Source organism: Clinocottus analis, unplaced genomic scaffold, assembly GCF_023055335.1.
Source record: "Clinocottus analis isolate CAN_PGR_092001 unplaced genomic scaffold, fCliAna1.0.p SCAF_15, whole genome shotgun sequence".
NCBI classification, from domain to species: Eukaryota; Metazoa; Chordata; class Actinopteri; order Perciformes; family Cottidae; genus Clinocottus; species Clinocottus analis.
This window is the reverse complement of record NW_027175876.1, coordinates 6,931,078-6,943,665: the sequence shown is the minus strand read 5'-3', so window position 1 is coordinate 6,943,665 and position 12,588 is coordinate 6,931,078. Positions and strand designations below refer to the sequence as shown.

General features: G+C 41.2%; 2 protein-coding genes across 5 annotated transcripts in view; one reads left to right on the top strand and one right to left on the bottom strand.

The window, feature by feature from the left end:
* armt1 (acidic residue methyltransferase 1) overlaps positions 1–4,432 on the bottom strand; it is a 21,925-nt gene extending 17,493 nt beyond the window's left edge. Inside the window, exons 1-3 of one of the 4 annotated variants that reach the window (XM_068576736.1) lie at positions 4,033–4,348; positions 2,113–2,389; positions 98–1,658 (exon numbers count right to left, since the gene is read on the bottom strand). In XM_068576736.1, coding sequence (XP_068432837.1) covers positions 98–159 — 62 coding nt within the window. In that variant the 5' untranslated portion in view covers positions 160–1,658; positions 2,113–2,389; positions 4,033–4,348. Of the gene's footprint in view, positions 1–97; positions 1,659–2,112; positions 2,390–4,032 lie in introns of all 4 variants that reach the window. The other 3 variants (XM_068576734.1, XM_068576737.1, XM_068576735.1) reach the window with 3 other exon arrangements.
* On the top strand, positions 3,944–12,588 carry zbtb2b (zinc finger and BTB domain containing 2b). The gene is made up of 3 exons (XM_068576739.1): positions 3,944–4,361; positions 7,035–7,215; positions 7,957–12,588. The coding sequence occupies exons 2-3, from the start codon at positions 7,043–7,045 to the stop codon at positions 9,374–9,376; spliced, it is 1,593 nt and encodes a 530-aa protein (XP_068432840.1). The 5' UTR covers positions 3,944–4,361; positions 7,035–7,042; the 3' UTR covers positions 9,377–12,588.

The following is a 12,588-nucleotide window of genomic DNA, read 5'->3' as shown; positions in this document are numbered from 1 at the left end:
CACGACAAGCGTGGCCGCTTCGATAAAGCAGTGTAATTTCGGTTAGCCACATTATTTAACACGGTGAAAGAGGTGTTAAGAGCAACTGTCAACGTACCCAACCACTTTAGCAGACAGTGAAGGGGGCACTCCGTGCACCGCCCGATTAGCCGCCATCATTGTAGCAGTGGGAGTCGGTTCAAAAATTCAAACTTTATCGATCAAATGTCCGGGGACAGGAACAAAGTTTCGGGGTTTGCTTGAGGCTCGGGTGCGACGTGTGACGGTGGATTTTATTAAGGTGAAACTAATTGTATCAAGCTTGACGCTTCCTCTGTTTCTGGGAACAAGTGTTTTAACATTTTAATATCTTTTCTGGTTCCTTGTATAGCTGAGTTTTATTTAGGGGGCGATGCCGCCATCTAGCGGTCAGTGCTTGGTTGGCACGTTGCGTGTGTCGGCCGCCAATATATTTTTAAGATGATACGTCGCACTTTGTTTAGTTGAGGGTAACTCACTGTTTTTAGCACACGTGAGCCGTCAGCGTTACAGACTTCAAAATGAATATTTCTGGGTTGGATTGTGGTACGAAAGAGAGCCACGCGCGCTGCCGCATTGCGCATGGCCCCTCTGTTGTTGCGGCAGCACCCCAAGCATCCCAGTCGTCCAGAGCAACGGTTGTCATGGAGACATTGATTCGCTCTATCAGAAAAAGGCTCGAATTCGACACTCCCACCCCCCACCCCCCGAGGCTTTTGGCGGGAAAAGAAGGCGGGGGTAGACTGATGATTCTGGTAAGAGGCAGACAGCTTTACTCTAGTAGTGAGTACCTGCTGGAGACGCTAAATTAAATACTGAGTTAGTATTTGTGAACATATGAAGTATTACAGTAATGTGCAACGTATAGTAAAAGAAACACATTAATCTAACCATAAACAAAATATCAAGAATATTTTTTTTTGTTGCTTATCACTTTTCACCAAAGTCTAAAAATAAAAGGATAAAAGACATTGGCGCTTCAAGTAGGTCCACCCATAAGGTTAACGCTCCATTTTATAGTTAGTATACGGGAAGGTCTCCCCACTCTTGGTATTTTTTCTGAAGAACATGACCAATTGATTTGCCGCACCCGCGACTACGGAGCTGGGAAAACACGCATATCAAATCATTCTGGCGGTGTTTTTTTCACTTGCAGACCAGCCCCGGTCTCTATGGGAACACGACGGGGCCGTTGTCAGGATGTGGGGTCCTTGGGAGTGGGAGTCCAGCTGCGTCCACCTCCGGTGTTCATCCACCGCCGGCCTCCCATCCCCCCACCGGGCCCCAGCCTGGCCGGATCTGTTTTTCTAAACCGAGAAAAGAGTGACTCACCACTCCGGTTTCAAAACAGGCCATGGGGGGTGGGGGGAGCTAACGTTAAAGGCGCTGTTTAAACAGGTGTTTCAGCTCACCACGCAGTCGTCTCATGCAACAGTAGGCCCGAGCAACTAAATGTCGTGTGCAAATTGTGCCCTGACGACAGGAAATCGCCAAATCTGAGTAAATCTCGCTATACTTTTACATTTTAAGCAATTTCATGCCGTCTTTGCTGTGTTTTTGGCATTATGCAAGAAGAATCGATTTAGTTTAAAATCAGTGGCAGGGCAGTCATGTGAAAGTCCAGTCCGCGTCTCTCTCCTCTGAGAAAAGGAAGCAGGAGAAGATTAATGAGGCATAAGGAAGCCATATGTACAGAAGCTGACCGGACAGACAGACGTCCCCTAATGGTGGACGAGTATTTTAAAAAACTATTGATGCAAATATATTGATCTTATTGATGAAAAAAAATGAGCCATGTGGTAACAGTTGATCTGCTTCTTTAAATAAACCCCTGCTGTGGGCCTTTCAGCAAAGTAAGCAGGCTTTTGTTCTGTAGTCATTACCCCTACTATCTACTATTACTCTACTAGTGGCCTCTATCAATATTTTGCTTGTGAAACACTTTGTTTCTATAGCTAATTAGTTTCAGGATCAGATCTAGATCTATTGTTTGTTGAGGGGACAGAGACTTTAAGGTCCTCAGGCCCTGCTTCAGAGATATTTCTGCCCCCTCTTATGTCTTCTGTCCTCCGTCACCTTGTCAAATAAACCTACCTTTTCTCTGACTGCCGAGTAAGGGTTTACAGAGTTACAATGAGCTTGATCTGGTCCTATTGTAGACTCCCTGTCCTAAGGCTGAAAACCAACTCTGTAATGACAGGTTCTGGAAAAATAATTGGTGTTTACACTATGGGGCAACATCTGATGTCAAAATATTGATGTGACTCCAAAGTGCGTTTGTGCGAAGGTCTTCACACTGTTTGTGCAGGCAATGTGTAGTTTGGTCTAAATCTATTTCCCAGACTTCCACCACTTCTTATGGTACTTCTTTCTATAAAAAAAAAAGAGCTTCCATTAACATTTGACTTGACCAATTCACAGGCAGGCAACCCTTTGTTGGGATCACAAAATAACAGCTGTAACTTAAGACCCCATTCTGAGTGTAGGCCACAGGAAGCGGCTATAATTACTATTTCCACACAAAAGAAACAACTCACAGAAATTCTGTTTGCTGTTGGTTGTGATTTTAAGGTTATTGAACTTACAGTGGTCAATGACACAGTTTACAACGCACATGCAGTTGTGACACTGCTTGGTTATGGTATGCAAGGGGGTACCCAGGTTACTATATGCGCAAATTTGTTAGATGCTGTTGTGCAGCTCATAACAGCAGCATTTGAGTAAAAGTATATTTTGTAGATCAGTTTAAAGATTTTGGCACTATTATCTGCACTCTTTTACACATAGGGTGCTTGGAAATGAGTGCATAGTCTGATATCAAAACATGATAATCCAATAGTGACATATATGCAAACTACAAACCAGTTGTTTACCAGTGACCAATATTGGCTAGTATGAACATTTGTTGAATCTGTATACAATATCTTGTGTCATACAACTAATACGTTTTGTGGAAATCACATTCTGCATTTATAAATAGGTCAATAGCCCTGTCCAGGGTGAATTCAGTCCTCTAAAAACAAATTGAGCTTGATAAGTTATACTTATAAATATTAAGTTGATATAAAAGCCTTTAGAACTGCCTCAGAGTATGAATTGGGCTGTATATGTAAACCTGCCTTGCCTTATGGCGTTTTCAAATTACATTGTTACCAAAATTATGCCTGATAGAAAAAATTACAAGGCTATATATATATATTTTAAAATAAAATCATAATTCCTGGTTTTCAGCAACAACAAAAAATACATTAACCATTATATTAATAATTCATATTTCATTAATTATGTTCTATGATTGTCAGACAGAAATTACTGTGGGCCTTCGCCCCACTATCACACTCTACACTTTAAACTGGCAACTCTAATTTGTATTGTCTGTTTTTCTCAGCCTCTAATACTAGTCTTTGAGATCAAAACTTTAGAGAAGAAATTAACAAAACATACTTATCAGAAAGAAAGAAATTTCCAGACAAATCTACGTTGATACCAACATTTGTTAGGGATAATATACTTTTTGCATGTAAGTTAATTCATTTTGTGATTATGTTGTAGAGACCTCATACTTTGTAGCATTTTGTTGTTTCATTCAAAATCATAATTGTGTTACTCCGTTATTAAAAAGGGGAAAAGTACTTTAATAATGGCCATATATAGATTTGGATATATAACTAGTCTATAAAAAATATCTTAATATTTGTCTTATTAATAAGGCTACAGTCTTGTTTTGATATTGCCATAACATCAACTAAAAATATTTAAAATGTGTCCGCTCACAATACGTGTATTCATACGTGTAACTTGTGGAAAATGTCAAATCTGGTGTTAGCTTAAGCTTAACTAAAAATACAAATGAGATACGACTGAATGTTGTTCGTTTTTCTCGGTGAGGGTCAAACAAACACCCGTATGTAAGCTACACTCAGAAGCCACGCTTGGGTTTTTATGTTTAACATGTCGTTAACGGCATTAACCACCACACGGTGAGTCGGCGTAGCTGTTAATGTTCAAACTCACCGGCTGTCAAAAAAAAAAAAAATGTGTAGCGGTGGTTGATCTCACGTCGGTTACACAGTGCGGAAAATTAACGTTAACTCAACCGCCCCCTTGCTCAACGGATTTTTACAACGGCTGTTTCTTGGCTGGCTTTTACCCACAGTCATGTGATTGTAACGTAAAACCCCTAACCGGAAAACAACGACGGACGACCCTCTCCGCCGCCAACGAATGCTGCGTTCGCTAGCAACAGTACAAGCCGCTGCGAGCCCAGAGAGGACGGTCGAGTCCCCGGTAACAAACAAACAACGGCGACACGGCAAACTCCGCGGGTCTAAACCGGAGAGCAGGTATGGCTGTTTTTGTATCTACACACTCATTCGCTCGTTTACCGGTTAGCGGTACGTTATTTGGTTACTTGTGTGCGCGCCTCGGACCAACTGTAATTGTCACGGAGGAAGTTAAAAGAAACGCGTTCGTGACCAACCCCATCCCCCTTGCGTTTCTCGCTCTCTTTCCCCGCGTTTGTGTGTGCGTGGTGTGCGCGTGCGCGTGCCTGTATGTCCGTTTTTCTCTCGCTAGCAATAGCAACCGAGAGAGACCCGAGGCAGGGGAAGGAGCAGTCTAGGCGCGCTCGTTTTATAGGCTATGTCCCCTGCTACAGGGCGTCGCGTACTTTGTTATTTTTTTGATTTTTACAATCGTTTCGTTTTATCCCCGCTGTATGTTTACGCTACATTCGTCGCGTGCTTTACTCACGAGCAGTTTTAACGTGTGTATATTCAGAATTACAGTAAATCTCTCTACGGAAGTAACTATTCCACGTGTCTACATCACATCAGGGGCGGTGCTTTATTGTTGCAAACAAGTCGGCGTTGATTACCACATGGCAGGCTATTGTGGCTAACTGACTGGATTGTGTGACTACAAGTTGAATTCATATGGTCAGTAGTTGTGCGGTTTATTAATAGTATTGCCAAGGAGTCACGTATTCATAATACTACTTTCAGGAAACCCTAAAAGATCTCCGGAGCCACCAACCAACACACATGTTGGCGGCTGAGCTGGAGGCAAACCGTACCGTTTCAAACTAAAGCCCTTTTGGGTCTATGTAAATCCTCCCATAAAAGATAGCAATATTGAGGCTTCCAAACAACTGGGATTAATCCAAATTACACCAGGAAGAAATACAGACTGCTGAAAAGGTTGAACAAAAAATAGTCTAAAGTTGAAAATGTATTAAATGGTATAAATTGATATTTTTGCAAGTTAAGTAACACGTTGCTATTTAGATGTGGATCTACTGGCAATGATAACGTGTATATGTATTTTACTACTGTCACACGTTGAATTCAGATCTAGGTCTGTGCAGCTCACTATAACTAACAATTATCTAAATTTCTGCAATAGCTAACAACTTGTAATAAAGATGTAAAAGCTGGGTCAGTGCAACCATGCATAAAATACGTCTTGTTTATTAAATGTATTGGAGAGCAGCAGAGAGGGTGAGCTACTTCTGTTTCAGTCTACTGAACTGACGAGATGAGTAAACTCAGTTTAAAGGTAATTAATGTACTTCTATATAAAACTAACGGCCCAATAAATTCTACAACAATGAACGTTATAATCAATTTTTAACTTTTTTCGACGGGTGTTGATTAAACTTCTGGAGTCTATAGTGCGTCTGAATTGTGGTATTTAGTCTATTCTCAATGACATGAATGGCATAGTTAGAGATGTTGTGCACTTATGGCAGGATTTAATGCAAGACTGGTAATAAACTGCGATATTAGCTAGGTGTACCTAATAACTTGCAACTGCAGTATATTGAAGTTATGTGTGACAAGCGCATGGTTGACACTGGGTATTTTGCATCTTAAGGGACTGCTGTTGCTGTATTCCCCTCACACAAGACACGGAAACCTAGCCTTTTCCTGGAGCGCTGTAGTGCCAATGTCTTTGCACTCTGACCTCTCTGATGAAATGCATATGTGAGAGGGCTTCATCAATGTTTTTGTCAACAGCAGGGAATATGCAGAGGTATTGATTCTGATTATTGGGGGTAAAATGGCTGATGAGGTATCCATCATCTTCTGTCCTTGTAGAGTCTTGCCTTAGGCTGTGTGGTGTGAAGGAAGGTCTGGAGAAGGGAGATTCGCCCTGCCCACAGGCTGTTTTCATTCTCCACTTGAAGGGGGGTAGAACCAGTTCTGCTTTAGGAATGTGTGTCAACACCCAAAACCCTGATCATGTGATGGCCTGGAGCCCTTGTAGTCTTCCAGTGACCTTTGAGGTCAACAACACCCATCTTATTGGTCAGCAGAACGCACATAGCTCTGAAATGTCCCTTGAGCTTGTGTTTGGTCGGCTTGGGCGCCGTATGAACCATGTCCTGCAAAAGGATGTTTCCTCACAGTCTTCAAAGAGTAAAGAGCCGTAGTGATAATAAACTATTTCATCTACTTGTTTTCAGTGTCTCTCGCTGACATTTGAGTGTAGAAACCTCTGGAGCTCAATTTCTGTAAAACCTGGTGTCAAAGTGGATCTAAATTAAAACACGATGAACATTAGAGGGGTGTATATATTAGATTAACCCGTTTGCACAGTAATTAGCTTGCATGTTTAGCGCTAACCATACCACCATCAAGGATTGATCAAAGGGATTATGTGAGACTGGTATTCTCATAATGAGAACTGGTTGTCATTGATTTTTACTCTTAATTATTAACATAGCAAAACATGTCCAAATACTTGTACAATACAGTGAAAAACAATGAGACTGGGATGTTTTTGTCCCCCTCATATCAGTCAGATCATTAATTAGCAAAAATGTCTGTGACATTAGTGCTTGATAAATCGTCTCCAACTTCACAAAATGACTCTTCGCTGTTGTGTTAAACTAGCCTATACAAGGTCGTTAGATCACCCTCGTCAGCTTGACACTTTGTGGTCACAATAAACTCTGGTCTCCTTCCAGACAGGAAACTCATTGCTGTGTGTGTGTGTGTTCGCCTTTTGTGCAGGTTGAAGAATGGAGTTGGCCAACCATGGTCTTATCCTGCTGCAGCAGCTTAACGCTCAGAGGGAGTTTGGCTTCCTGTGCGACTGCACTGTGGCTATCGGAGATGTCTTCTTCAAAGCCCACAAAGCTGTCCTTGCTGCCTTCTCAAACTACTTCCGAATGCTCTTCATTCATCAGGACAGGTACAGGAAGAATTTATTAATAGGTGTATTGGACACCAGCTCAATACAGAGCTAAGATATGTTTTTGTTGTCACATCAGAGAATAAACCTAATACCAAATTCTGCTGCCAAAACTAACAGATGCCATGTCAAAATAACACTCACTTCTCATGTTGTCACACCCTGAAGATTTTTTGTCTCTGTAGTTAAACACTGGAATGTATCTAAATCATTTTTAGTGTGATGACCCACAACTAATGCTATTGTTTGATCAATGAGGTGACAAATTGGAGGGTCTGTAAGGGCATTCAGATCTAAACCAGGTATCTTTGCTGCCCTGATAACTGAAAGACATACAGACCCAAACCCATTTATTCACATGGAAGATTTCAACAACCTGTGACCAATAACCTAATGCTACAATTGCTAATTTTAAGAAACTAGCAAGAGTACGCTACATTTTTAGACTTATCCAACTGAAAAGGGCTGTAAGCCTGAATTTATTGGATAGACATATTGCAGTCCTTTTTGTCACAAAATTAGATTTTTTATTTGTCTGTTTGGATGTAGAGGAAATTTTAACAAATATAACAAAAGCTATTTTGAAGAAGAATACCAACTCTGGCATTAAGCAGATTTTTCCTCAAATCGTAAATAAATGAGGAGCAGTCATTTCCATTTATAATGGACAACATGATCTAATATTATGGAGACCTCAGACATCATTAGTCACTATTTAACTGTAATGTCGTTGTGTTTCAGTGATTGCGTGCGCCTGAAGGCTGCTGACATACAGCCAGATATCTTCAGCTACCTCCTCAACCTGATGTACACAGGCAAGCTTGCACCCCAGTTGATAGACCCTGCACGGCTGGAGCAGGGGGTCAGATTCTTGCACGCTTATCCACTCTTGCAGGAGGCCAGTCAGTCAGTGTATTCCCACGCTGAGCAGCACAGCATCAACCTTTCCACCTCCCTCTACGGCATCCAGATCTCTGACCAACAGGTAGGGCTGTCACCTAGAGTGCCCTCTCGACGGCAGCTCTCTTCTCCTTTTGACATGGAGCAGCTGAGCTCAGAAGGGAAGTATCTATCTGCACCAGCTGCCACAGCTTCATACGCCAATTCCTTACTGTCCAAGCTAGCGGACTCACCCCCAGACGTGGAGGCCTCGACCAGCGGTACCAAGCCTACAGTTGATGAGGGAGGGGGGGACTTGCAAAGTGCAGATGCTTCCTCGGCCACTGCCATCCTTCATGTGAAGCCCAGCATCATGAAGAGGAACTCCTCCTTTAGGAAGCATTACTCGTGTCATCTGTGCAGGAGTCGATTTACCCAGAGAAGCCTACTGAGAGAGCATCTCCTCCAACATACCCATTCTCTACAGCAGGTGCCAGCTGAGCCTAGCAATGCAGTCTCACCTGTCATGAGTGCAGAACAAAGCATGCTAGAGTTAGACAGGGTCCTAAAGGGAAGCAAGGCGGGGTCAGGTGCCTTGCCTGCCACAAGAGCAGTAGAGGTAATCAGTGACAGCGAGCAAACGCCTGTTTCAGGAACCAACTCGGACTCTCCACGAGCAGAAGTGTCCACTTCCAGCTGGGGGGTGGGAGGGTTGAATTCCCAGGCAGACACGCCACCTCCGTCAGACATTGCGGACATCGACAACCTAGAGAGTGCCGACTTGGACAGGGAAGTGAAGCGGAGGAAGTACGAGTGCTCTACCTGTGGGCGCAAGTTCATTCAGAAGAGCCACTGGCGTGAACACATGTACATCCACACGGGCAAGCCCTTCAAATGCAGCGCCTGCGGCAAGAGCTTCTGCCGGGCCAACCAGGCAGCCCGCCACGTGTGCCTGAACCAGGGGGCCGACACCTACACCATGGTGGACCGGCAGAGCATGGAGCTGTGCGCCGCGGGCGACGACAGCAGCCAGATGGAGGCGATGTTCCTGGGCTCGTCAAAGCCTTACAAGTGCAACATTTGCGCGACCACCTTCTCCAGTCCCAATGAGGTGATCAAACACTTGTGCTTTACGCAAGGGGGATTAGTGGGGCTGCAGGGAAATGCAGGCGCGGGGATGCTGCTCCAGCGCGAAGAGTACTCCAAAGATGACGGCTCTGATTTGTCCAACTCTGGCACCCCACTGGAACCCATAAAGACTGAGGAAATCCTCGTAGAGTAGTGCCAAAACTGTCTCTTTGTCCTTTTTTAACATGTATGTTTACTTTTTAAATTATGGTTAATAGGTAAGCTAAAGGTGAAGTTAGTCAGGGTATGTATGTTTGAGCTCGTCAATCTACTAAAACAGTTTAGTGTTTTTTTTTTCTTTAGTTTAACGGGGTGGGGGGGTTACTGTATTTTGGACATACATGGTCCTGAGTATGACAAAAGTGGAAATTAAATAGTGAAGTAAATCCCCTATAGCTCTCTGGGGTTTAGTCCAACATCATTTAAAAAAAGCAAATAACTTTACCATTTGACTTGAGGCTAAGTTACCAATAAGGCAGATGAAGTAATTACTTTGTTTCATCTAATCATTCTATGGTTGGTGTAAATTGGTATTAGACTCTCGCATGTCAGGCTGTACCACTTTTTTTTTTTTTTTTTTTTTACTCAACAGCTAAAGTTGTGGTCAGGCTGCACAGGCAGACTTTGAGTATAAGAGGAAGAGGAAGCTGAGACATTTCCGGAGGCCGCACTATGTTGTGAGATGTGAGTTGCTTTGCTAGATTCGAGGAGGAGAAAGAGCTGCACAGAAGGGTTGTTTCTTCAAAGCCACAAATGAGCGACTTGTTCTGCAGATCAGGTATAGATTATGATTCAAGCTAAAAGCACCCAACATATTTAGACCTGAGACAATCTGTGCCCTTTTTTGAGTAGCTGCCTGATATGCAGGAAAGTACACATGTCTTCCATTCATGTTTTGGTTGTTTATGCTCAGCAGGATGAATAACTTGAATTGTAAAGTAATGACCATTATTTGCATCCTTCTCAGCAACCGTTTAGTTGTTAGTTTTCTTGACTGCTAAGTGTGAATATGGTTCCTGTGTCCTTAGATCTAATTAAAGCACAATTGCTCTTCATAATAGAGTTGGGCCACTAAAGAAATTGGTCACAACAAGCAAGAGTGTTTCTTGTGTTTACAGTTGAGCCCTTTTAATTCTATTTTACTTTCATTTTTTCATATGTTGTATAACTCTTGTTGTTTGTTCGAAGGAGCGACGTGTTTCTTCAGACACACAACCCTTGGTTGGAGGCTTTCTATACAACATTGTACATCTTTTGTTTATATCATTTGTTTCAATCTGCTCCTAAAAGCCCATCATTTCTGTTCAACATGCTTTTCTAATTTTAAATACAATTATATATTTTCAAAGATTACTTTATATTACAAAGGTTTATGTATATTATTAGACAAATAGCTTCCAAACTAGGATTACATTTGGTTTAGTAAAATGTTATGTATAAGGAATGGGCATGAACATTTCTTAAAGAAATAGGCTAAAATAGGTTAGAATAACAAAAGAATATTTGGCATTTTAAGTCTCTTCACTTTGCCAAATGTGTGCTTATTTCTAACCTTATTCATTGTTGTGTAAAGGGAAACATTTTCTCTGTAATGAGACCGTCATTAATATTTGTTCTTTAACAAATCGGTAAAGGAAGTAGTAGTTGCAGCAATAGTCATTTCTAGAAAACATTGTGGGAGAAATAATGCAGGTGAACATGTTGAAACTTCTATGATGCAGATGTGCTGATCCACCTGTCAGTATGGAGGTTGTATGAACTCGGGCAGGGATGACAGTGTGACAGAGGGACAGTTAGCTTTAATACGAAAAATGAATTGACAGGGTGATGTCTCTATTTACTCGACTGTTTGGACACGTGTGTTGTGTGAATATAAAACATGCCATTAATCCTAACTTGGAAGAAGATCCTTAGTTTGGGATAACAAACTTTTTAAGAACTACTGATGACTGGAAATTGTGAAAAAAAATCTTTACATCTTGAGTTAATGTGAAGCAGTTATATGAATTCTCATGCTGAAACATGTTAAGTGTAACAAGCATAATACAGGTTGTTCTGCAACAAAATTCTCAATTAAGCGCCTCTCGGGCTGAGACAGTCAGTTTTATTCAAGTTTGAAGTATCACTGTCTTCAGATCAGTTGTTTCTGTTTGTTTTTTTTACTTTACAGCCTGAATTTTAATATGATTTTTTTTTAAGGAGGCTTGTAAAACTGTTTTAATATTGCTATTGTTCCTTCTAGTGGAAAATACATTTTGCATTGTAATGTTATTGCAACAACATTGCCTTTTTTTTGTTGTTGCTGCAAATACTAACCGAGCCATTAGAATGCAAAAACCAAATTGATTTCTTAGTCTGACAATTGTCTTCCAAATTTCCTGACAGCAATAATAGCTTTTCATCCCAGAGACCAATTTAACAATTCAAAGGACAAAGTATATTTTGCTAAATAATTTTAAAGCATAGTTTTTAACTAAGCCACGCAGAAGTTCATCCATGTGTATTGTAGGAAGTATTATTAAATGTAGTCTTTGTTGATTTATTTACGAGTTTCCCTCTTTTTAGTATTTCTTTTCTGAACATATACAACAAAATGCCAATCCCGAGTATGTTTAACATGCATATTGTTTCTTTGAGCCAATTCCATCCAGCCTCAAGTCCAAGTTTGTGACATGGAGGATGAGGCCCAGTTCTAATTTGGTTTAACTGGGATTTTTGTACTTTGAATCGTATTTTGCTGCTTTGATGCAATGAGCCCAGTGATTCGCTAGATGGAGCTGTTTCCCTTATTTCTCTGGGAGAAGGCTGTCAAATTTGTAGTATTTTTGTGATGTGGTTTTCAACAATTAGACCATCTTTGCCATAAATCAATATGCCATCACATTATAGTAAAAAGAAAAGACCACAAATGCCGGCAAATGTATTCTTGCAAGTGTTAAGTTTTGACTAACGGAAGGATTCTTGTTTGTCTCCCATGTTTGTTTGTTTTTGGAGGCAACTGAAATGTTGTACTACTGACATTCATTTCTCAGAGCTCAATTGATGCACAGAAATATGCACAGCTTTATGAAAAGTCTAAATCCATCCTCATTTGAAGTTGTAATTGTTCTTCTGCCACACCAGTCTTGTAACCTATTGGTTTGTGTATGTGGGTGTTTAAATATCTCCGTATCTCAGGAAGATGAGAACTTCGTCATTTTCTGTCCTCTGTCCATTGTAAAAACAATTATTTCTTTTCCAACCCCTGATCGTCCTCCCCAATGCCCATCTGTGATCAATATGTGTTCTCAGGAATGTGAGTAATTTTCTGTATAAACTTGTTTTTTTCAATGAAGAATGAACAATAAAGACATGTCGTTGTTTTTT